Genomic DNA, 23,939 nt, shown 5'->3' on the forward strand with positions numbered 1-23,939 from the left:
GTTTAATTAAGGAATACCTTAAGGGAATTAATCATCCCAGAATACATAAGCAAGGTAATAATTTCTTATTAGGACTTTCAAGGAACAATAGAAACGAAGTCGTTTCAAACAAAACTATCCAACTCTTCGTCAGATTTGAAACCATTTAAATGACTAGTGCTTGTTCTTGAGCTTTGCATTGTACAAACATCAGACAACCACTGTTAAAGATACGACAAAACTAAGTTGAATGCGAACACTTACACCACCTGTGATCAGATCAGCCAACATGCAGATGAACACCTATGGCAATCACCAGGATGGTTAAGATTGCAAAGAAGAGAATGCCATGGACCAGAATTGAGATCCCACTAGTGTACATGTTGCCAAACTCAATCACCCTTGTCCTAGCCGGCAGCTGAAACAACAGCCCCGGCGATAGGAGGATGAAGAGTACCACCGCGGCAATCACCGGCCCCCAATCAGTAGTCATCTCTCTCTTGGTTCCAGGCCTTGCAGAATTTTGAATCTTTGTTCCTTCTTCTCAGCGTAGGCTAATATACTAGTGGCAATCATAAAGGTTTCAGAAAGAGATGTAGAACTCAAGCAATAAGAAAGCAAACAGGGAGGCCAAAGAATAAAAACAGAAAGGAATGATTGCTTTTTTCGGTTGAATGGAATGCATGCTTTACACTAATTCATTGCCATTGGAGGCCTAAAAGCTTCTTTTCTCAGTGTAGCACAGTAAATTAAATGATCTTTTGGAAAAGCTATCTACATGCTTTCTTTGTCACTGATACTATGTGGGGATTGCTTAGATAAAGTAAAGTATCATTGCAAAATGACAAAAGAACTGGGTGTGCCAGATGCATGGAGCATCACCTGTGCCCTGGCACAAACTCATAGGGATTGTACCAAATCTTAGCCTGATGTTGAAACCATTATGAACTTTATGATTGTTGGATAAACTTTAATAATATATGAGAATGAGCAAAAATGAATCGCATAATAGGAAAACCTTCTGGGCAATATGAATGTTTCCACCAAATTCTCTGATTCATTGAGCAAAGCTTCATTTTGTGATTGTTGGATAAACTTTAATAATATATGAGAATGAGCAAAAATGAATCGCATAATAGGAAAACCTTCTGGGCAATATGAATGTTTCCACCAAATTCTCTGATTCATTGAGCAAAGCTTCATTTTGTGATTGTTGGATAAACTTTAATAATATATGAGAATGAGCAAAAATGAATCGCATAATAGGAAAACCTTCTGGGTAATATGAATGTTTCAACCTAATTCTCTGATTCATTGAGCAAAGCTTCATTTTGTTTCACTTTGTTAATGTGATCGATTCTGATTCCAAAAGAACTTCTAAACACCAATCAAAGCATTGCAAGTCTACAAACCTCATGTTTCTTTGATTTATTCACTTATATTTTACTAAAAGTAAAGTAGTAGTCTTGACATTTACATTTATTTATTGTTATTGTATGGCAAAGTCAACTTGTACTATTTGATTGTTTTGCTATAAAACTGTCGTGTTTACTTCAAGTCTAAAATGAACAATAATTTAGAACCATTTTAATGATTAGATATCTTATTAAAAGATAGTTTTAAATAGCCATTGATTACACTACAAACTTCCAAACTAGCAAGCAAGAGATAGCATTTAAGCATCACTATGGAGATCATAATATTAATTTGAAACATAATACTACATTCATGACAGTGTAATATAGCATATTAGAATCATAATACTATATTAATTGGGTGTGTAAAATTTATGGAATATGTTATACCATGTTACAAGACAAAAAAATGAAACAACAAGTTTACAAGTCAAACATAGTAGATTAGAGGTCCAGACCTCATATTGAGTGGCACGAAGAACAGTTAAAATAGCAGGCACCCAACTGTCTACAGACAACCAATACAAGACAGCCTGCATTCCCAGCAGAGATCTTCTAATCCGTTGGAAGTTTAGACAATAGTTGGCCTGCAATACCATGCTGTATTTGGAACTTGCCTCAGTTGCTAAAATAGACAAATTTAGAGCAAATGTGAATGATCTACAAACATGAAAGATGACTAATTAGAGAATTTTCATGGAACCCTATAGAACATTTGTTATCAAGCAGATACATTATAAGATTATAAGATAATTTGCTGATTATAAGATATATTATAAGACCAATCAGAATCAAAAGACCAAGCCACTAAAACGAGAACCGACATTTCACGATGTAATGTCGTCTCCAGAGAAGCTTCAGGCTATTACATTATAAATTTCTTTAGGTGCTACCATGATTTTGTGATTGAGTAAATTTCATCTTTGTACACAAGGGAAGAACAAAGTCAATCAATCAGCAATCTTTATTTAATACTTGTCATACAGGGCAAACAATTTCTTGTTGCTAAGTGGTGATCTTGATAATAGAATATTCACAATCAAATTAAATAAGTAACTATACATGATCTGCAATCACTTAAATCCTTAGAATGAAATCTTCCCAAGATTTCCGTGAAGACAACTAACTGATCACCATTAAAAGTTCAGTGAATCTGTTCCATCCACCATACGAGTGTTTCGTATCCTTTTCTTTTTTACAAAGAAAAAATAATTAAAATTTTAAAGCTCCTTGATATCGTTGATCTTTTTAAATTTCATTCAAACTACTGTACTTTGGACTCTTGCATCATCTATATGTACTAATCATGCCAGACAATAATCCACATGTTGACTATGCCAGAGATATCTCTTTGTTTAATGTCATGGGAGAACTAAATCCTTTACTATGATTTATAAATCACCATGCAATACACACATATATATATATATATATATATATATAACACATAAATCAGTGACCCGGGCCTGATGGGCTAACTAGCTTATCAACTTCATTTGGTCTAAACAACTGATCAAAATGCTTAAGTTGAAGTTGATAGTAGTACACTCATTAGACCCTTATAAGTCAATTTTAATCTTGTCCACTTTCGACGTGAGACTAATTAGAGGTGTTACATGCATTTCATGATGAAGGTTTAATTAGAGACTTATAAAAAGCTTGGCATGGAAATGACACGCCATGTCACTAGGAAAATGAAGTCAATGAAGAGTGACTTCTGATAAGGCATATTTTGCCCCATGGACACGTCACAACCGATGCCACATGCCACGTCAGAAGCCATGCTCCCAAGATACTGTTTGACACGTCTAGTCCCAGTAATCCCGGGACGGCAACGCCCCGCACGTCGAGCCAGAATCCGTACTGATGCCGTGTTGTGCCCACCACGCTAACCCACGTACGACCGACCCTCTTACGACAGTATAAAGACCTCGATCCCGGCCTCCAGTGATGGGGAAAAAAAGAGGGAGACTACTAACTTGCTCGTCGAAGGGGCCAAAGTCGGGGATCACCCGACGAAGGCCGTTTTTACAGGAAAGCAGCCCAACCTCGGAAGTCGCGGACCGGCGTCCCCGCAGCGAGCCATCGACCAACCTCGACTCGAGGACCTAGTCGGCCCTGACGGCCAGCTCAGCCGGCAGGAGGCTCCCGACATCGACCCGCGGACCAAGCCGTGCTGACTCATCAGTCACGGCACATTCGTTCACTAACAACTTCATCTGAAAGAAATCATAATCCAGCAAGAAAAAACCTAGCATGTTTGTGATTGGTCATATTCTAGATGGAAGTGATTAAAGATAAGGTAGGAAATATCCTAGGGACAATCTAGGGAGTTACGATGTGATTGACAACCAAAATAATGGCTTATTTTATAAGATTACATAGCTTTAGCAACAACCGATGAAAGGGACAGCACAAGAAAAAAGCACAGCAAGCAGGAAAAGAATTAAAATGCAGGGACCAACAAAGAGAGAAAGCTACAGATTCTCTCCTACTGTGCCTTTAGTTAGAACAATCCAATTCTATAGTAGAGGTAACCAGCAGTATGGATGTGCATCCTATTGTATATGAAGGTTTATGATCTAATTATGTCCATATAAAGCAATGTGAAACGATGAAAAAATAATTGGATCTACATATCAACTGATGGACCTTAGGCTGAAATATTTTTAAAAACCCTATTGATTCGATCATAGTAGTCTTTTGTGGTAAGAAAATATTTCATTTAGCCCACTAATTTCCTACTAAAAAACAAGGAGAAATCACCAATAAAGAAAAATAAAAAAATAAAAAAATTCCCAGACAAAGTGAACTGTAATTTTCATTAATGATGAAAAAAGGCATTTTGTTAAGATCTACGACTGATGGAAGACACTGATACATAGAGAGGAAAACGTGCAGCATGAAGTTCATACTATAAACTACGAACATCCAGAAACATGTGTAAGGGAAGGTAGTCCAAAGAAGAGAATGAAAAGCTCCGAATTTTCATGGAAGTGGTAACAATAAACAACTTCAACGATCAAAAAGACCAAACAACTGAGGAAAGATCTCACCTTTGACCACCATTGGGCCGAAGAGGCTGGATGGGAAAAGGATGGCTCGCCCCAAAACCGACAGATTCGAGACGATCCCGGCCAAGTAGAACACGGTCAGCATCCCCAGCACCCAGGGAATCAACAGGAACCCGATGACGAACGTGACGGAACTAGCGAGAATCAGCGGCATCGACAATCTCAGCAGCATGAACGCGGAATCAGTGGAGTGCCATGGTACGGGAGCAGCTCCGAAGCGAAGGCCAAGAAGAAGGTGGTGGTGGGAATGGCGAGTTAGAGGGAGCGGAGGATGACGAAGACAATGGAGAAGACCTCGTAAAGGAGACTCGAGGTCAGACCCTCGCCTTCCATCACCGTAACACGGAGAGAATGTAGACGAAGGCGAAGAGACGAGAATAACTCAAAGGCCGACCCGACCGTACTCGGTCCGTCCCAATCCGATCCAACACGACCCGATCCGAACTGACCCGGTCCAATGAATCCATATCGATACAATTGTTGGATTGCACATTCATGTATTGTGAACCGCACGCGAATGCGATCCTTTTCGCGTTTCTTCCTCTCCTCGCCTGTCCTCTCTTCTCCTACAGGAAAAGAGCATCGGAAATGGCGGCGGCCCTCGCTCGTCTGTCACGAAGAACTCTAGCCGATCCATCCCGACTCCTCCCCCTTCGCCGCCTCCTCTCCGCCGAGGCCGCCGCGCCGGCGGTGTCACCGGCTGCGGGGCCGCCGCTGACGCCGTCGGATCGCGTGAAGTGGGACTACCGGGGGCAGCGCCGGATCATCCCTCTGGGGCAGTGGGTGCCCAATATCGCTGTCGACGCCTACGTCGCCCCGAACGTCGTCCTTGCCGGGCAGGTGACGGTCTGCGACGGCGCCTCTGTCTGGAACGGCGCCGTCCTGCGCGGCGACCTCAACAAGATCACCGTCGGCTTCTGCGCCAACGTCCAGGAGCGCTGCGTTCTTCACGCCGCCTGGAAGTCACCCACAGGTCCCCCCCTTTCCCTGATCTAAATCTACTGGTCGACTAGGTTGCGTCTTTCGAGTGCGTTTAATTAGATCCAGAATCTTAAGTTTGAATAGTATATGCTTTATGATTCTTCTTCTTTTGCAATTGGAGTTTCTTCCTCCGGCCAAAGACTTGCCTATCTGTGAGCAGTGTTATGATTATTATTTGTGAGGTGTTTGAATGAATTCCTCACGAGTCTCCTTTTAGGGTTTTTTTTCCATGTATTTTGCACTAAGCTCTATTTTGCAATCACACTAAACTTAGATTAGGGGTAATTTTATTTATGGCACAACTGACTGGCGGAAATGAAGGCACTTGGAAATTTATCCATGAAACTGCTGCTGACAGGTGAAGAAGCAGATGTCCATGTCATATGCTCATTTGAGGCCATCAAAGGGAAATGAATATGACCTAGTTTATAAGTAAACGAACCAATGGCAAATCACTTAGTTTGATGAAGAATGAACTCAGTTAGCTGGATGGCTAGGTTGCTCTTCTCTCATATGAATTAAATGTTGATATTTTAGTTTGTGGGATTTTGATTGAGCAAGAAAAGTGTCAGTTGAGCAAAACTTGCTTATGGAGAATTTTGTTTTTGGATTGCAAGCAAAGCCAAAGTGTATACCATCAGAGTAGCAGCTGAAATTTGATGACTGTAAAATAATTTCTTCGTCTACTTGATTTATTGAATTATGAATCGGTGTTGCACATGAATATTCTGTTGAGTTGGGTAACCTACTTTATCTTTGTTTTATTTTAGCATCCCAAAGAATTTACAACCATGCATTGTATTGATGTAAAAATGCCTTTCCATGAAGGAACTACACTCTGTACATCTCTTTCAAGGGATTATGACAATTTTTATTGTTACAGAAATAGTTTGGGAATTTCACTTTCTTAGGTGAGGCCAATCCTAGACATCTATGATGGTACTCTATATCATCTTATTGGACTGGTGCTCATGCATAAACTTCAAGAAAAATATTGGAATGGCAAATCTATCTACATGATATCATGGATACAACCATTCCCACTCTGTTCTACATTTTGGAACTTGGACGACCTGTTTGCCTAAGAATTTATTATATATTGTACTTATGAAAATGTCTCACATTTATAGGGCACTATAGACGTCATTTGTCCCTGAGACAACTGATTTCTGGCAATTTTAGGCCTTAAGTTAAACCCTTATCCTTAACCTTAATAAGCAGCACCCAATCAAGTTTGATATCCTTGATCAAAGTTTTATCTGCCTTTTTTGCTTCACTGGTCCAGGATGGTGGACATTAGTACCTGCAGTAATATACACATGGATCGATGCCATGGATAATTTTGCTTATATCTTAGAGATTGTGGATATTGGATTTGATGAAGATAATGGTTGGTGAATACTAATAATAGGTCACATAAATACAAAATGGATTTATCCTATGAACAGTTATTATTGTTTTGGTTGTCTATCATTAGCAAAAATTGCATGAAGGAAAACAGTTTCACATCCTGTGAGTTGTTCCCTTTGAAGAAAATTGAAAGCTCGGATGCAGTCAGAAGAAAGTTCATCTGTACATTAAACCACAAAATGACTAAACAGGGTACATGTGGTCCTACTCAGCCTAATAAAAAATAACTAGTACTGTAAGTGAAATGCCAGATTTATGTCATCCAAATAAGATTTGCAGATGGAAGAGCCAGCTAATAATTAACTAAAGCCCCAATCTTGATGCTGTGAGGTGACCAAGAATAAGGTTTTTTGACAGTATGTTTTTTACATATACACAAGAATAAATTTTGTAGTTATGCATAACGTGCATGACATGGATTGATCATTAAAGGTTAAGAGAGAATTCATGTATTTATACGGTGGCAGAGACTGGCATGAATGGTGACCAAAGAATTTCACTCTGGGTAATTAGTATGATAGAAGATTTAAGGAGAAGCTGAAAGCCTGAAAGGATTGCAAATGTTTTTTTTTCTTCACAAATTTCTAGGATCATCATTGTTCTAGGGAGGAAAAGGCAAAGAGGTCAAATTATAAAGGGAGGTGCAGAGAAAGAAGAATAGGAGGAGTGGAAGGAAAAGAAAAAGAGGAAGAAGAAGATTAAGTGGGAGTGGAAGAGGAGAAGTGGAGAGAGAAGAAGAGCAAATGAAGGAGAGGTAGAATGTGAGGGTGAAGAGGAAGTGGGAAAAGAATGACGAATAATAAAAGGAATGCAAAAACAAAAGTAAAGGAAATGGAAAGGAGAAAATAAAAAAATAGAATAGATATGAAAATATTATATATATACATGTATATATTTTTATTGAATCTGCAATTCAACTAGTTGGTACATCAGTTTGACCAGTGCTCGATGAACTGGAGCTTGCCTGGTTCGATGACCCGTTTGATCTGATGATTACACTTAATAGTATCAGATGTAGGAAAATAAAATTGAATGTTTGGTTGGTTCCTGCCTTGAGCTTTTATCCTTGAGCACTGCAAGCTAGCTCGAAGCGAGAAATGGCACTTTCATGACTATTCATGATACTTCAGATTGTTTGGTGCTTACTAGCCATCCATATATATTTTCTAAAAGATAATTTTCATATTTCTAGATAATATAGTTTGTATTGTTTTACGCTCATGCAATCATATTTGAACTTTCTATTTGGGCACAAGCCAGCTAGGACTTTGTTGATAGGATATGCTGATACTATTCTTCCACAAGTACCTCTTATATTTTTTGCTTATTATATAACTTAAAATACACAATTCCATATAAAACAATGAAAAAGTAACTATATCAGAAAGAGTCACTGCTTTGACTCTTGAAATCCACGTCTTCTGTTAGCTATCTACCCATGCCTCTTCTTGTCATATTACTTGCATTTGCAATTTTTCCTTCGTTTTGGGCAATAACATCTACTTTCTCTTTGACAGATATATTGTTTTTTATGTTTGCTCAGGCTCATGTTTAAATTACTGTTATAGATTAACACTCTGTGCATTAGAACCACAGGATAAATAATCAATTAAAAGCAGCAGTGTTCCGTATCTAAATTTCAACCTTTCATGTAACCTAACCATTTGTCGGTTGTGTTCGGTTAATGGTACCACAGTGTTGGAGACTGCTGTGATGTTCCAGACCATCATTGTTTCAGGGCACTTCTTCTGTATAGGGAAGTGCCATTTGCTTCCTTGGTACATCTCTCACTAATGCGAACAGGTGCTTTGATGTTAAAGATATTAACAGATGATTGGGGTCTAAATGCTGCTGATTGCTAACTCTCCAACATGGTGAAACATTGATCTTCCATTCTGTGTTGTTTTTAGGTACTTTTTTGTCTGACACTGTCTCTGTGTCTTCCATTCTGTGTCTTCACAGACTCTCTGCATGTTTGTCTTCTATAGTGCAGTTCGCAATGGCCTGGATAATTGGGTTCAGCCTCCCTTATCATGTGCTGTGAGAAAATTTTTGGCACTTCTTATTTGTCTAAAGCATTTGGGGAGTTGTTCTGATGTGTTTAGTAATCTTTAGTTGACTTGCTGTGAAGGACACTTATGACGATCTGTTAGCTCACCTTTTTGTTTACTTCAAAATATGTAGTAAATTTTGTACAGAGTTTAATCTGTTGGCAAGGCTGCATTCTTTCTGGTTCTGCCTTGTCGGTGAATTGGTTAGCTATTTCCTTGAAAAAAAACAACTCATCTCCAGCATGCTTCTATGTTGTAGGGCTTCCAGCTGAAACATTAGTGGAGCGATACGTTACTGTTGGTGCTTACAGTCTGCTTCGTTCATGCACAATCGAGCCAGAATGTATAATCGGTCAGCACTCTATTCTTATGGAAGGATCATTGGTGGAGACCAATTCCATCCTTGAATCTGGATCTGTGCTCCCCCCTGGTCGTAGGATTCCAACCGGTGAGCTATGGGCCGGCAATCCAGCTCGTTTTGTTCGAAAGCTTACCCACGAAGAAATCTTAGAGATTCCAAAACTAGCTGTGGCCATTAATGATCTTATGCAGAGCCATTTTTCTGAATTCCTTCCATATTCCACGGTTTACTTGGAGGTTGAGAAGATGAAGAAGGCCCTAAATATTTCTCTTTGAAGGAAGAGCATTTTGTTGGCACAGTTGGAGGAAATAAGCAGCGACCACTCGATGTGTATTTTTGGCATCTAAGACCAAATGTTTTCTGTTTGTTGGTGAATATATAACAATGAACGTCTGTGTTGTTTCCTTATGACTGAAATCTAACCATCCCTTCTATTGTTTGTTTCAGAAACCAAGTCATTTCACTGCTTTTATTAGTTAAAACAACCCTACAGGCAAAAAGCATGGTGATTAAGCCTTGAACATGTATTTTCATATTGTTTCTTGAGCAGCTTTCTTTCTTTTTCATCTTTCCACAGATTGTCCAATTTGTTGAGAGAGAATGTTGCTCCTCTACTTAAAAATTCTGGAGTGGGTGATTGTTTCAGATCTAATCAATGAAGTTTTTTTTTGTTTTCTTCTCCAGTCGCTGTTGCTTGTATACTTTCCAACTGAGAGACCAATAAGCTAGTCATCATTCATAGTATATTTTCTATCAAGATGGATGTGACAGAATGTCTCAAAATAATCCAGCAGTTCTGAATTAGGTTCGCCTGGATATAGATGTGAATATTATTTAAGATGATAAAAATATCAATCATAAATCTTGAATATAAAAAGCTCTCTTAATCAGGAAAATAAATAATATATAAATAGTAAACAGTAATTTAGTCAAATAACATTGGGCATAGTAGATACTGCTTTCTTACTTACCAAGTTGAGGTGCACTCCATCTATTTTAGGACCTCCATCATTTTGGGGCTAATTATAGAGAGTATTAGTTATCTTTATATCTCCACCATTATACTTTTAAATTTATACTTACGAAAGTAAAATATTATTTTAAAAAATTATATTAGGATATTTATACTTACGAAAGTAAAATATTATTTTTAAAATTTATATTAGGATATTTATACTTACGAAAGTGAAATATTTAATCTCGTTTCATCGACTTTATATAAATATAAATATAAATATTCAATTGTAGTTTTTTTAATGCTGCGTATCAAAAAAAATTACAGAGGTTTACTACCGCCAATAGAAGGGAAGAGATTGGGAGGCTCGTCCAAGGACTCCTCGCCCTCAACGAGAAACATGCATTGGAGATCGGCATCAGTATCAGAGACTACAACTCCGCCTACTCGGTCGTCCTCCATCCTCGAACAAGAGAACCCTGTCGACAGCACACCGCTCGAGGCTTGAGGACCAGAGAGAAGGGGCTGATCCATGGGATTCGTATCAGCAGGCAGCATTCGGCCAACGTTTGCGATCGAAGCTTGAGACGTTGATGACAGAAGAGAGAGAACACGATAGGAGTGCAGAACTCGGGTCGATCCACCGCATTCGTCCATTGCTGTGCGGCAGAAGGCAGCTTCGCCTTCTTCGTAGCCGTGGGAGAAGGATGGAGGGAAACGCTGTTCCCGTGCATCTTTCTCGGCACTAGCAGACTCCAAGAGCGACGTGAGAGGATACATAGAGAATCCGCTCGCTGCATGCAAAGTTCGAGCCATTAGAAGACTCCAAGAGCCTGTCTGGAGCTCCATCACTGGTTGATGATGCTCTGTTTTATATGCTCAGTGAGGCATCAACTTAGAAATAGTCATCAAATGTGCGGTTGAAGGAAAGGGAGACGAGCGATGAAAAGATGAAACCTGGTGGAAGTGGAATCAGGCAAGCAGAAGCAGTGGATGCTTCTTCTGATCGAGGCTTTCTCCTGCGCCGGTTGTGTCCGTCCAAGCGTTTCCGACAGCTTCGTTTCACCTCATCGAACTCCACCAGCGGGTGAAACCTGCAGGCATCATTCATCTCACCATTCACTATCATCAACAAGAGAGAGAGAGAGAGAGAGAGATTAGTTCTTATAATTAATTATTTTTAGTCTTTTGATCCCTATATTTATAAAATAAAAAATAAAATAAAATAAAATATTATTTAATAATATTTTAGTATATAAGTATTTAAGTATTAAATATTACAAAAATATAAGCATAAGCTGCTAACTAATCAGATTGACGAAGCAAATGCAGGGCCGCGTGGCGGAATGTCATTGGTCGCCGTGCCGCTTTTACCTGCTGCACTGCTGACAGAAGCGCTGCTCCACGCCGCCCACCATCACCACCGGAGTCTTGGAGTGGAGCTCGCAGACCTTGTGGCGCCGGTGATACTCCCTGCAGTTGCTTAGATCGGACCTGCATCCGTCGACCAAGCACCAAACCCGGTTCCGGCTCGCCGTGCTCGTCGGTTGCGCCCTCTTCCGCGCCCCCGAGGACGAAACCTCCATTTTCGCTCTCTCCGACGCCACGTGCGCGGCCTCGTTCGTTAGTGCACCCACTTCCCAACAGGAAGCAAACAGCCTTTCGTTCCGCGAAGGAGACCAAAGCACAGGTCGGAATTGCAGAAAGGCCTCGAACGTGTTGAGAGAAGCAGTGAGAGAGAGGGGAAGGCAAGCAAAAAGCTCATGAAGAGAAGCAGCTCGAAGAGGGCTTATGTAGCGCTTCCAAACATCCAACTGCTCACATCGAATCCGACGACGACAGGAACAGAGAAACTAATATCATATGATCTCGACGTTTTATCTAATCCAATTATTAAGTAAATAAATAACCTGATAATAAACGTGATAGAAAGATCAAATTCTATCTTCCTTCTGGAAAATACGATGCTTTCTTTCCCGGGAAGTAATGTCGAAAAGGACGGTTATGATTTGGTCTCGTTCGACAAAGATTGCTCCGAATTTATGATATCTATGTGGAAATGTAACACGGAACAGCTAGTGATTCTGTCGTGTTTAACAATCATCATTAAATTCTAATCATGGAATTAAAGTAGTAGTAGTAGTAGTAGTAGTATGCTGATCATATATCAAATCCATCCACTTGTAAAGCAAAAGACTGTTTCAATTTATCATTGATGATAAGATCTTGAGATTAAATATCATTTAGGTTAATTATAGATTACTCATATAATTAGTTATTTTTAATATTTTATTCTTTATATTTTTAAAAATTATATTGAGATCCTTGTACTTATTAAAATAAAATATTTAATCTTGTTTCTTCATATGTTGTTTTAATTTTATTAATGAAAATATCATATGATTTATCATTGATCACGTATTGATTTTATCTTACTATGATTTATCACTGATCAGTAAAATTAACAATGTAAGAAAAAAAAGGGAATACGAAGCCAAATGGAAACCACCACTTCCTTCTCCCCCTAAAGGCATGGCATGAAACAAAGTGGTGACCTCCCCTCCCTTTCTGCGGAGGCGATGCCGGTGGTGAGAATGATGGGGAATGAACTGATATTGTTTCTTCACTTTTAGCAGCAGCATTTCATGTGGCCTTCGTGCACTTCTTCAACCGAGGCAATGCTGGTGGTGAGAATGAATGATGGGGAATGAACTGGTATTTTTGTCTTCTTCTTCACTTTTGGCAGCATTCTTTCATGTGGCACATTTTCAAGCACACTATTGTATCCCTTCATAACTTCTTTCTCGTACTTGGGGACATCAAAATTTAAGGTATTCATATGCAGTTTAAAGGATGGTAGATAGGAGAGATTTAAGGTACGGAAGAGGCCACAACAAGGGAACAAATCTAGCAAGGTCACTTTTAGGATTCACAGAAAATGTGATTGATAAGAGGCCACACCCTGGAAGTGCATATTACAACAAAATGGCCAACATGTCATAAAATTTCAAAACCAAGAACTGCCTGCCATATTAACATGGAGAAGTAACTTATATTTCATCATGAAACCACAAGGCCAGTCTAGCAGGACAGCGGAAATGACAAGCTCAATGTAGCACGGATTCATAAATCTCCATATTGTTCTGATCATCATCACAGATTGGTAGGAAGGGGGAGCCACCACCCATGTGATGGGGAGATTCATAAATCTTTCATAAACCTTTCACTGTGTCATGAAGGTTAGATATCTTGCATTATTAATGTTGAATCACTACATGGCATCAGAACTAATTAAAGTACATATGAAATATCAAAGCAGAAATAAAACCTGAAAAATTTTGGGTAAGTCAGCTCGTGGCTTGCCTCTGTAAAGCAAGAAATAAATCAAACTTAGGGTGTTGGTTCTGAAAACAAAAGGCTTATGTTCACTATTACGTAAGAAATTTCGTCATCTTGATCACAAAGGGAAAGTGCAATATTAGTTTCTGAAAGAAATGGCAGGCAGAGAAATATGACATCCCAAAGTTATTTTCAACTTACCCTGGTTTGTAAAGTCTTTTGGCTTGCTTCGAAGTACTGATTGGGGTGGTTTATCCCACTATCACATGAGGCAGCATGGACAGCCTCAAAGGTCAATGTACAAGCTACCTGATAATGTTCACATTATCAATTAAAGAAGTTTCAGGTGAACAGAACGTAAGAAATCAAGATATCACCAGATTGAGCTCACGATTTCCAATTTGAATACCTGATAATGCCGGCTCCGTACTTTATCCAATATATCATCTAATGAACGTCCACCAACCCCCATTTTACCAAGAGCAGCCCTCAAGTTTTCCTCGCTGTTAAAAAGAGAATGACAGTTACAGACAACTATGATGGAGAAACAAAAGATTTGCAACATATGCACAATACTCTTCTGTGCGGCTCGGATACTTTCACAGTGTATTGTGTGCATTACAGAGTTATAATAAATATACACCAAGAAGTAAAGCACATCAGACTTTTGATTAAACAAGTCAACCAACCTACACTCGTATGATTCACATGCTATTGCTGTTTCAAGTAGAGATATCAATATGTTGTGTTTTTAATAAGGTTCCTCTCCAGTTCACCATCTGAGAAGTCCAGCTACGAAAATATAGTTACATGGCAAAAGGTGTCGAATTATATTATTATGAGAACCTTCTATCCCTTGTATATATCTTTAATCAGGGGAACAGTATGCATAATATTCTTATTCTATACTAGCTAACTTTGTCAAACTATCGAGGACAATCGGCCAATATCCATATGATATTAGTTCTTTTCTCTTACCTTTGCCTTTTTCATGTGGGGGACCAAAATCATGCCCTTACCTATTTAGGCATGCAGAAGATCTACTGTTTAGGTACTAATATTTAAAACAATCATAAACTTCTATTTTATCCATAAAGCAACCAAGCCATATCCATACAAAAGCTGCATCTAATAATACATATTATATACATCAAAGCGAGCACATTTTTTATGAAGCTATGATGCCATCTAAAGGACTTGGACAATAACAGCTAAATACTAGATGGTGCAGATCAAATAAGTCAAGCATGAAACTCACCTGAAATGCCGGTAAGGACAACCATGGTGATCACCAACACTAGGAGTTGAAGAAATAATTTTGTGACAGGCGTAAGGTGTATAATCCTGATAGAATTAGATAACATGAAAGCAAAATCAGCCATTTGCCAATTCTAAAGATATTTATTAAGCAGGGTAGCGTACTGTTCTTTTTCCTTCTTTTCCATAGTTGTGGCGTATGCTGTATGAATATTCCTTGTCAAATCGCTCAGCACCAACCTGTGTCAATATGTAACAACTAATGTCAGCAGAAGATATAAGAAATGAACCTACAAAGTGTGGTGCAACTTATCTAAATGCATAATTTTCAATTTTAATGTCTTCTTAGTGTTCAAAGCAGGAGATTTAAGCACTTATATGGCCAGAAAATCTTACTAAATGAATGATCTTTCAACAACAGAAAAGCACAAACTCAGCTAACCTAATTCTTTTCACTCAAAATAGGGGTTATCTTAAATAATGTTTAAACTCAGGCAAATCAAATTGCCTTTCCAAACAACCTAGACTATATAAAACCTATAAACAGCAAGAGTACAAGATAAACCAATTGCTATACAATTGAATTGATGCATCTCTACGATGTCCTACCTAATTTTCTAGCCGAAAAATACAAAAAGAGGGATCTTTCCCACATCAGAGTGCAACATGGTTTAATTTAGGGGGAAAAAAGGAGGGGGAAGTAGAAATCTCATAATTCAAGCATGCTCCATCGTATTTGAGAATACTTGTGATAGATTTATCCATCTAAACTGCAGAAGATAAAACCTAAAGTAAAATCACAAACTCAGAAAACAATTTAATGCAGAAAAACCTTCTGAGAAAACTCTGATTTCCAGAATGCAAGAGCATCTTCCAATTTTAAGCCTACAGCCTGCAAAGGGAAAAAAAACAATTTGACATATTAGCAAGTTACCAGAAAACCTGAGAATTATCATTTCAACCTAAATCATAACAAGAAGGTCAACAAGAACTTATATGGCAAATCATGTACTTTTTTCTATAAGTACACAGATCTCATCTGATCAGTGAGATCAGAATCAATAAAAAACCAAAAAAAAAACAATGTAAAAGAGTAAATAAATAGAAACATATTAAATACAAAAATGAAATTTGAGAAAATAGTGATGCTATTATATGCTCAAATTTTATTAGATATTTCATAAAATATCTATTTTTCTAAAAGGAAACAAAATTCAAATGTAAAGAAGTATTAAAAAATAAAATAAAAATAAAAATAGAGAATATTTTAGTACAATATGGTTGCTATGCGCTTCTCAAAAGATGTAAATCATATCATAGAAAGATTTCAATAAAGTAAATGACGGTTATATATGTTTAGAAAATGAAAATTCATTTACATGTAGTTTCGAAAGTGATAAAACTTATTGTATCTCTGATGTTTCTCTAATCACCACATGTATTAACTGTCAGATAATGTAGAACATACCAGTGGACAAGTGAAATATGACAACATTATAGTAAAAAAGAATACCTTAAGGAAAAGGCCAAGTTGCATTCTTCCTCCATGTTTTAAATGGTGATTTTCTCTTAACTGCAGGCACAAAACCATATATAAGTCCAGCTGTTAAGATTATAATAGATATTCAATTAGTTAAGATTCATACATATAAAGATCTACTACCTTATCAAACAAATGGCGCATACAAAGAGGAAAAGAACTGCTAGCTAACTGGTCAATGTCCTTCAAAGATATCTCAGAAAATTCTTTTGGCTGTGATAAATACTCCAATAATCAGCTAAATCAAATTACTTTTGGATGACTAAACAAAATAGTAGAACGAAAGTCTAACCTGAGAGTAGTCAGGCCCTAGGTAACCTGTGCTGAGAGCTTCGACAATCTAACATCGGCAAAGATACTATTAAGCAATGGTGATCTTTGAAGTACAAGATTTTTGCTGAACCTGAAAAATAAGACATAAATGATAGCAGTTAAATTAAATATATACTCACAGGAGTCAACCTGTTCTTCTCTTTGTCTCTGATGGTAGAGGTCCATTTTCTGCTTGAAATCACATGATAGTTATGAAGGTTAGAAGTCACGACATATCTTGACATTTGAAAAGAGCCAATGATGTAAAACTAATTCTATGCAGAAAAGAGAAATGATGTTACACAGAAATAAAATCATATTCAAAAGTTGTTTATTGGGAATGTTTGAAGCCAAATCAATTAAAATGTGCAACACTATTCTTGCCATGCAATATATTGATGAAAAGCCACAAATGAAATTTAGTTCCTACAAGCTCTTAAAGCACTTCTGTACCATTTCATGTTCAATAAAATATTTACATTGACAAGTCTGTCTTTCATGTTGTATAAATATCAGAACTCAAACTTCCCTCTCTCAATGGTTATGTCTTTTTTTCCCTTATCTTGGAATATTCATGAAAAATGCAACCATCAGGGGCTGAATCCAATCTCTGATTTAATTACTGGTTTTGGATAAAGAAAACCAGTTCTATTGATAACATATTGGATCTACAAGCTTTTATAGAATAGAAGCAGTTCGCTGTGGTTCTATAAGGAATAGCGGTATTGCTAAAAATAAACAATTATAAGTGTACCAGTTGCAGGACACCAAAATCATCAGAATACTTAAATCCGAAATCAAAGGACCATTTTACCTGTTGGTTAGGACAAGGGCCTTGGAGAGATTGCTCCGGAATTGAGTAGCAACAAGTGACACAACCTGAAGAAATGATTACAACCAATTTTAGGATAACAATCATAGGTTTTTGGAGTTCGAATTAGTTGATGTCGAATCCAATATGGACCTGATTCATGGCAACATAAGCAAAACCTTTAAGCATGAATACCCTACGACCAGCAACAAGTTCTGGAACTTCTTCAAAAGGTACCTACATGTAGATTCGAGTTAGTGAAATCAAGGCTAGAATATACTTCCCGGAAAAGCTGATACTGAAAGAAATGTGGAGCTAGCGTACCTTGAAGAAGAGGGTTTCAGCTGCAAATCATAGAACAAGATGTCAGACTAGTTAACAGAACAAAGATAAACCTTTAAATGGCTAAGCTATTGTACATACGTGTTAGATCCAAAAGGGAAACATATAAACAGTTAATTAGTTTTTCTCTGAATTAATGATTGCAAATTCCATTGAGCAATTCAATTGCAACACAAGCATTTCAAAACAGGAGTCATCAAAGTCTAATATTATTCATCCATATGCACCTACTTAATTATAACATGCCAAATATCTGATCAGTAGCAGGCTTATACCATTTGAGGATGGACCAGTGGAACGTGCAACTTGATTTAACTTATCCTTCACAGTCTGCAAAGTTGAAAAAAACATTCTTTTTCAAATAAAGACCAACATTCTCTCTAGAAAAAAGTTTTCAGAAAATACATCCCAAATTGGATAGTTAACAATTGAAATTGGAGTACAACATTAATTTGTCTGCTTTGACAACATAAGAGCACAAACAATTTAGTATCACTGATGCAAACATACCTCAAATTCTGCATGACTTATTGCTTTATAGGGTAGCTGAAACTCAGACATGAGCAACCTCTACAAAGCAACAGAAGAAAATTTAGGCACAATGAAACAGATAATATTTTAAAGCTCTCAGTCTATTCAAAAATATCTAGAGTCTACCTGCGATTCAGGGCTTTCGAGCCGGAAACGGTAACGAAAAAGAGAAGTCTCCATGGAAAGAAACCATTTCCTCAAATCCTCCCTAGATTTCAGAGAGGGGAAATGATGTAAACGCTATTCAGGAAGACTAAATCCACGAACAAACAGAATCATAGCAATTAGAACGTACGTTCTACAGTACACGAGACGAAGCACAAAGTGTGATATAATGTCTTTCTTCATCTCCTCCGATGTATCTTGAAGCCTCATATGTGCTCTCCAAAGTTCACTAACCTAGTTTTTTGTTGGAAAATATATTAAAAAATTGAAGAATAAATAGACAAATCACGTAAAAAGTCTCACAAAAGTTTACCAATTTCTCCATCTCGTCGGGCTTTTTCCCACGGGACAAGCCATCCGAAATCCCCTGCAGGACTGCACCGAAACAATTCAAGAATATACAATCAGTTACCATCAAACCCAATGGATTCACAATATCCCCAGAAATTCCGCACACAAGAAAACCCTAGAAATGGGGAAAGGTGGGGTTTCGATGGTACCACGAAGGCGATCTATGGCGTAGAGCTCGAAATCTTCCAGCCGAACCTCGAGTGCCGGAGCGGAGCGGTAGAGAGAGAGGGCCGGCGCAACGGCGGCATCAGCCGGTTTCCTCTGGGATCGTACGATCTCCATCGCCTTGCAAGTCTTCGAACCAAGAAAGGGAAGCGACGCATTTTATTTCCTGAGGAAATATTTGGCGGGAAACGCTTCACGCCGGTCCGATTGGGCCGAGTGAACCCGGACCGGGAGGAACCGATTCAAACGCGTTCTCCTATCCATGTCCGGTTGGCCCGATTTCATTGATGGAGCGGGTCGGTTTATTTTCCGGTTGTATCATTCTTGGCAACATCCGATTCTATTTGTCCGGTTTTACGGTCCTCATGGTCAGCAAAGGAGACAAAATCTTCCATTGTCAGCTACATCTATTGGGCCCGAACAATTAAAATATGACAAAATCTTCCATTGTCAGCTACATCTATTGGGCCCGAACAATTAAAATATGACTTGATAAGTCACGAATATCGTTCATTAGTAAGTCAATCGGATTGATTCACTATCGAAGATGCAAGTCTCTTTTGATATCTCCTCCTTACTGATATAGGGTACTGATGAGTCAACATGAGAGGCGAGATGGCTCATCGAAGGTGTCATGGCTTAGAAACGAAGATGTCGGGTAGAAGAATAGGGATATTCCCTGTTGCGGAGTCATCTCTTTACGAACGGGTGATCCTTAGGCCACGAGGTCGCCTTTAGACAGCATAGTCATCTTTTGGTCGCTAGTGATCCTACACAACAGGTTTGCGTCGAAGACTTCCTAGCTCAACCCTTCAAATATATAAGTTAGAGAAAGACGAAGGGGAAAGAAAATAGCAGTATGAGCGATGTAAACGAGAGAGTAGAGAGTAAAAAGGCTATTACCTACTTCCCCGGTTTATTTGCTCTAGATGGCACAAGTCGACTTTTCTAATTCTGCACCACGCAGAGACACCTTTGTATGATCTCGAGTAGCATGGTTATAATTGTGCATCATTTCCAAGTTTGCTATGTCATCGTGAGATCGTAGTGCACATATGCATTATGTCATCTCCAATATGCCACTTTAATTCCGATTGCAAGGATGATACCAAAACATTCTCTATCATAATCAAAGGCACATTCGTGGGGATGATACCAAAACATTCTCTATCATAATCAAAGGACTTCTAACATAAATCAAACAACAAATAAATCGAGCTAGATCTCTCCCTATCACTAATCAACTCGATTAATTACCATTTAAAAAAATAATAAACATTTGACTAGCATTTTATATGTAAAATTTATTATATGAGATTTTGAATTCTTAATTTGAAAATTCAATTGATATTTTTTCCTATTAATTTCTTCTTCCATTAAGAAAATTTTATATTTGATAAAAAAGGTATTACCCCATTCACAAATTACATGATGCTTACAATCAGCATTTAAATTAAACGAAGATCACGATCAACCTTAATATCGTGTATGATTAAGATCGATGGTCATCATATGATCAACTTACATGGACGGTGGAGACTGCTCCCATGACGGCATTAAACGGTCATGACTTTCACACATACATAAAATGATGCTTCCATATACAGTACAAAATAAAAATATTCTGCATGAGCACCCATTCACAAGCAGCTAAGTGCATGCTTTAATCTTGCTATCATGACTAAAACCGACGAAATCACAAGCAAAAAAGCAAAGGAAGCACAGTGAGATCCCTCTGTAGCCAAGAAGGACAAGATGCCACATTCAGTGCCTTCACCCACCATCTCTTTTTCTTCTTACAAGCCTTTGAAGGTTGCAAGACCAACTCGGTTTAATTTAAAACAGCCACACAGAGCCACCAATTCTCGAACAAAATTGTGGCCGATACAATAATGTGAACCAGAATAAGCCTGAACTAATCGATCAGAAGAGCAGTGGTATGAAGCAAAGGCAGGTGGCAACCGACAAAATGGGGCGCAGAGGAGAAGCTGTAGATGTATCGAAATTAGGCTCTGTTGAACCAAACCCCGGAGGACTCAGCCCACCAACACCACCACCTGTGCCGCTAAAGGTGGGTGCCGTCGGTGGGGTAAAGGTCGTGACTGGTGAATTAGAGGGAGTATTAGTGTTTGGTGTACTTGTTGAGCCTCCTGCTGTGCTGCAATCCAGAAACCCATAGTTGTAAGCCAATATGGTTATATCCTGATGATGCTTCAAATGGAAGAGAAAAGCATACTTGGGCTTGTGAAACATTGATTAAAAGAAATTTTTTTGTTTTCTTTTGAAACCATGCATTCATGTAAATAATAAACATCAAGCACAGACTCCTAGTTCATATGACTTTCCCTTTCTTCCCCTAAACTGAAGTTAATTGATGGAGAATGCACTCAGAAGAAGTAGTGGCTCTGCCATTTGTGGATTTTGCAACATGGAGAAATTACATTATTATTATGTTTTAGGTAGAAAGCATACAGATCTTACATGGAAAGAGTCCCTGATGTCCAATCTTAAGTAAAAGTAAGTTCTTTGTTTTCTTTTGAAACCATAAATTCGTCTAAGGAACGAGCATGATCAGACTCCTGGATCACGACCTCCCTTTTCTCCTCCAAATTAAATTGACAAGAATGCACTCAAGCAGTGGTTGTCATTTGTTGACTTGACAGCACAGACATGTATTAGTTGTTTGGCATCCGAAATGGTTGTGTTAACTTCAAGATATAGAGGGAAAATGAAGAGGTCAAAGCACTATAAATTAGATTACTGACTTCTTGTCAAATTGTGATATTGCTCATTTCTAAGTTGTCGACTGATACTTGTGTTTGGACATAGCTTGACAATGCAGCGTTCTGATTTGATTAAAATGATTGATTTTCACATTTATGTTTTCTTAAATCAAATAGCATGTGATTCAATCCCTCTCCGATTTATCCTTCCCGGCTACTGAAAGAGGCTTCATAAGTCTAGAAGTTTTTCCTTTACACTACTCTTACACCTCCAGAAGTTACCCTGAAAATCTAAAAGATCATCCAATGATCTAAGGACCTTGAAATACAATTGAATCACAAATCCAGGTGTAACAGTAGGCGATGGACCTGACCCTAGAACATCAATCAGACAATTATATCATGTCCTCCTATCATCCCAAGAACCTTGCAAAACTATTTTCAGCCGAAAACCCGCTATGCAGCTATGTCCATAGGATTGGAACAGCAAGTGTTGTCCACTATAACATCAAAATGGGACTAGTAGCATTTTGTAACAAGGCAAAATTATTACTCTACATGACCAAATCCAAGTCTTTAAGCATAAGGTGCATCAAACAATGATTTTATCGCACATACATAACATTGGAGGTGTTATTACGTAGGGTTCGCTATGACGTGAATACGAATTTGACAAACTCATGGATAAAAAATGAGGATTCATATTCAAAGTTCCAGATTTAGTTCGGTTCAGATATTGGATTCTGTAAAAAATTGTTGAGTATAGATCAAGGATGAATGGTTGAACTGATAAACATATTCGATCCTAAAATGATGCTCAAGCAATCTCATGACAAAAAGAAAATTAGACAATCATGAGAGGGTGTGAACATAAACATATGTCAAAATGTAATTTAAGAAGGTCCATATATATAAAGCTTAACATTCTCGAAACATGGATATGATTAGCAATCAGGCATAATAATGCTGTGTAAATTACAATGGTGTACACAAAAAAATAGCATAAAATCTAAGATAATTCTTTATCTTCTTCCAACCAGAATTCAATTGCTTCAGGATCAAAAAACAAGCATCACGTACCTTGCAGATGAAGGATATGTGCAGGACCCGTAACCTGAAGCAAATTAAGAGATCAAACAAGTTAATCATCATCACCTAAATGTCCATATTGCTTTCAATTTACCTGAATGTCCATATTAACTATGCTCGATCACAGGAAATGAAAATATAATGCGTTTATATTTGGGGAGCGGGAACAAATCACCACAGCGTGCGGCCACACGCGAAACAGCCACTAATCAAGTTACCTAGAGACTGCGTTCCAGCTGTGACACAGATCTTAATACCCCTCGGTCGTCAATGTTCGTGCAACCTCTGATCCGACGGTGCAAAACAAATTCCAAGCTATACCGAGGAACGAGAGAGGAGAGAGGAGAGAGGCGAGAGAGAGCACTGACTGGGGTCGGTGACGGTGACGGTGGCGGTGCCACTGAAGTCGCAGGCGCCGGGGGCGGCGTTGGAGCGCTGGTAGTAGCTGTTGAAGGCGTAGGAGGCGTGAGAGGGCAGCGTGTTGGGGAGGTAGCAGATCCCACTGGGCTGCACCGGCGCACAGTCCGCCAGCCCGGACCCACACGCGTAGTCCAGCGCCGCCTGCAGCGCCGTCGCCCCCGCCCCGTTCCGCGCTATGCACCACGTCGGCGTTCCCCTCGCCCCTCCTATCATCCCCACCACCGTCGCCGCCACCAATACCACCACCCCCGCCATTCTTATCCTCACCGCCCGTCCCTTCACCCCCTCCGTCAAAAAGAGAGAAGAGTATCACTGACGAAAGAACTCGGCGAGAGAGCGAGAGAGACAGCGTTTCACTTTGCGTTCTTTTTCTCGTGGTTCTTTTTCGAGATCGCAGATGCTCATGATGCCTCCCGATTCGTGCATTAAAAATCAGACGGTGAACATAGCCTCTTCGCAGCTTTGAAGGGCGCGGTGGCAGCATACGTACGACAAATAGTTACTTCCCCAAGTTTTACCTGTCACGAAACCAGGATGGGTCAAAAGGTGGGCCCACGACGGCCACGTAGCGTTTGAAAGAAGCCAAAATTAAGAGGGGAATAAAGATCAAGGAATTCAATGTCAATAAATTAAAAGAAGCCACTGTTTGAGAGAAACAACGGAAATAG

At 38.8% G+C, this 23,939-nt stretch overlaps 5 protein-coding genes across 5 annotated transcripts; 1 reads left to right on the plus strand and 4 right to left on the minus strand.

The window, feature by feature from the left end:
- Window positions 1–6: 6 nt before the first annotated feature.
- On the minus strand, window positions 7–4,840 carry LOC135676933 (uncharacterized). Its single transcript, XM_065188668.1, has 3 exons — window positions 4,451–4,840; window positions 1,853–1,994; window positions 7–541 (listed from the first exon to the last, which is right to left on the minus strand). Exon 3 carries the CDS (start codon window positions 470–472, stop codon window positions 260–262), a length of 213 nt encoding a protein of 70 aa, XP_065044740.1. The 5' UTR covers window positions 473–541; window positions 1,853–1,994; window positions 4,451–4,840; the 3' UTR covers window positions 7–259.
- Window positions 4,841–4,964: 124 nt separating this feature from the next.
- On the plus strand, window positions 4,965–9,679 carry LOC135676932 (gamma carbonic anhydrase-like 2, mitochondrial). The gene is made up of 2 exons (XM_065188667.1): window positions 4,965–5,441; window positions 9,170–9,679. The coding sequence occupies exons 1-2, from the start codon at window positions 5,057–5,059 to the stop codon at window positions 9,544–9,546; spliced, it is 762 nt and encodes a 253-aa protein (XP_065044739.1). The 5' UTR covers window positions 4,965–5,056; the 3' UTR covers window positions 9,547–9,679.
- Window positions 9,680–10,504: 825 nt separating this feature from the next.
- Window positions 10,505–11,965, minus strand: LOC103989819 (squamosa promoter-binding-like protein 16). Its single transcript, XM_009408764.3, has 3 exons — window positions 11,601–11,965; window positions 11,184–11,320; window positions 10,505–11,020 (listed from the first exon to the last, which is right to left on the minus strand). The coding sequence occupies exons 1-3, from the start codon at window positions 11,810–11,812 to the stop codon at window positions 10,548–10,550; spliced, it is 822 nt and encodes a 273-aa protein (XP_009407039.2). The 5' UTR covers window positions 11,813–11,965; the 3' UTR covers window positions 10,505–10,547.
- Window positions 11,966–13,132: 1,167 nt separating this feature from the next.
- On the minus strand, window positions 13,133–19,184 carry LOC103989245 (probable DNA primase large subunit). Its single transcript, XM_065190236.1, has 20 exons — window positions 19,024–19,184; window positions 18,837–18,898; window positions 18,654–18,757; window positions 18,485–18,566; window positions 18,338–18,397; window positions 18,103–18,157; window positions 17,810–17,829; window positions 17,639–17,722; window positions 17,489–17,553; window positions 16,815–16,863; window positions 16,655–16,702; window positions 16,486–16,575; window positions 16,336–16,395; window positions 15,655–15,714; window positions 14,988–15,062; window positions 14,824–14,909; window positions 13,975–14,068; window positions 13,767–13,874; window positions 13,555–13,591; window positions 13,133–13,452 (listed from the first exon to the last, which is right to left on the minus strand). Exons 1-19 carry the CDS (start codon window positions 19,154–19,156, stop codon window positions 13,574–13,576), a joined length of 1,353 nt encoding a protein of 450 aa, XP_065046308.1. The 5' UTR covers window positions 19,157–19,184; the 3' UTR covers window positions 13,133–13,452; window positions 13,555–13,573.
- Window positions 19,185–20,619: 1,435 nt separating this feature from the next.
- On the minus strand, window positions 20,620–23,659 carry LOC103989820 (PLASMODESMATA CALLOSE-BINDING PROTEIN 3-like). Its single transcript, XM_009408765.3, has 3 exons — window positions 23,220–23,659; window positions 22,843–22,876; window positions 20,620–21,197 (listed from the first exon to the last, which is right to left on the minus strand). Exons 1-3 carry the CDS (start codon window positions 23,524–23,526, stop codon window positions 20,963–20,965), a joined length of 576 nt encoding a protein of 191 aa, XP_009407040.2. The 5' UTR covers window positions 23,527–23,659; the 3' UTR covers window positions 20,620–20,962.
- Window positions 23,660–23,939: the final 280 nt, after the last annotated feature.

Source organism: Musa acuminata, chromosome BXJ1-6 (assembly GCF_036884655.1).
Source record: "Musa acuminata AAA Group cultivar baxijiao chromosome BXJ1-6, Cavendish_Baxijiao_AAA, whole genome shotgun sequence".
Taxonomy (NCBI): domain Eukaryota; kingdom Viridiplantae; phylum Streptophyta; class Magnoliopsida; order Zingiberales; family Musaceae; genus Musa; species Musa acuminata.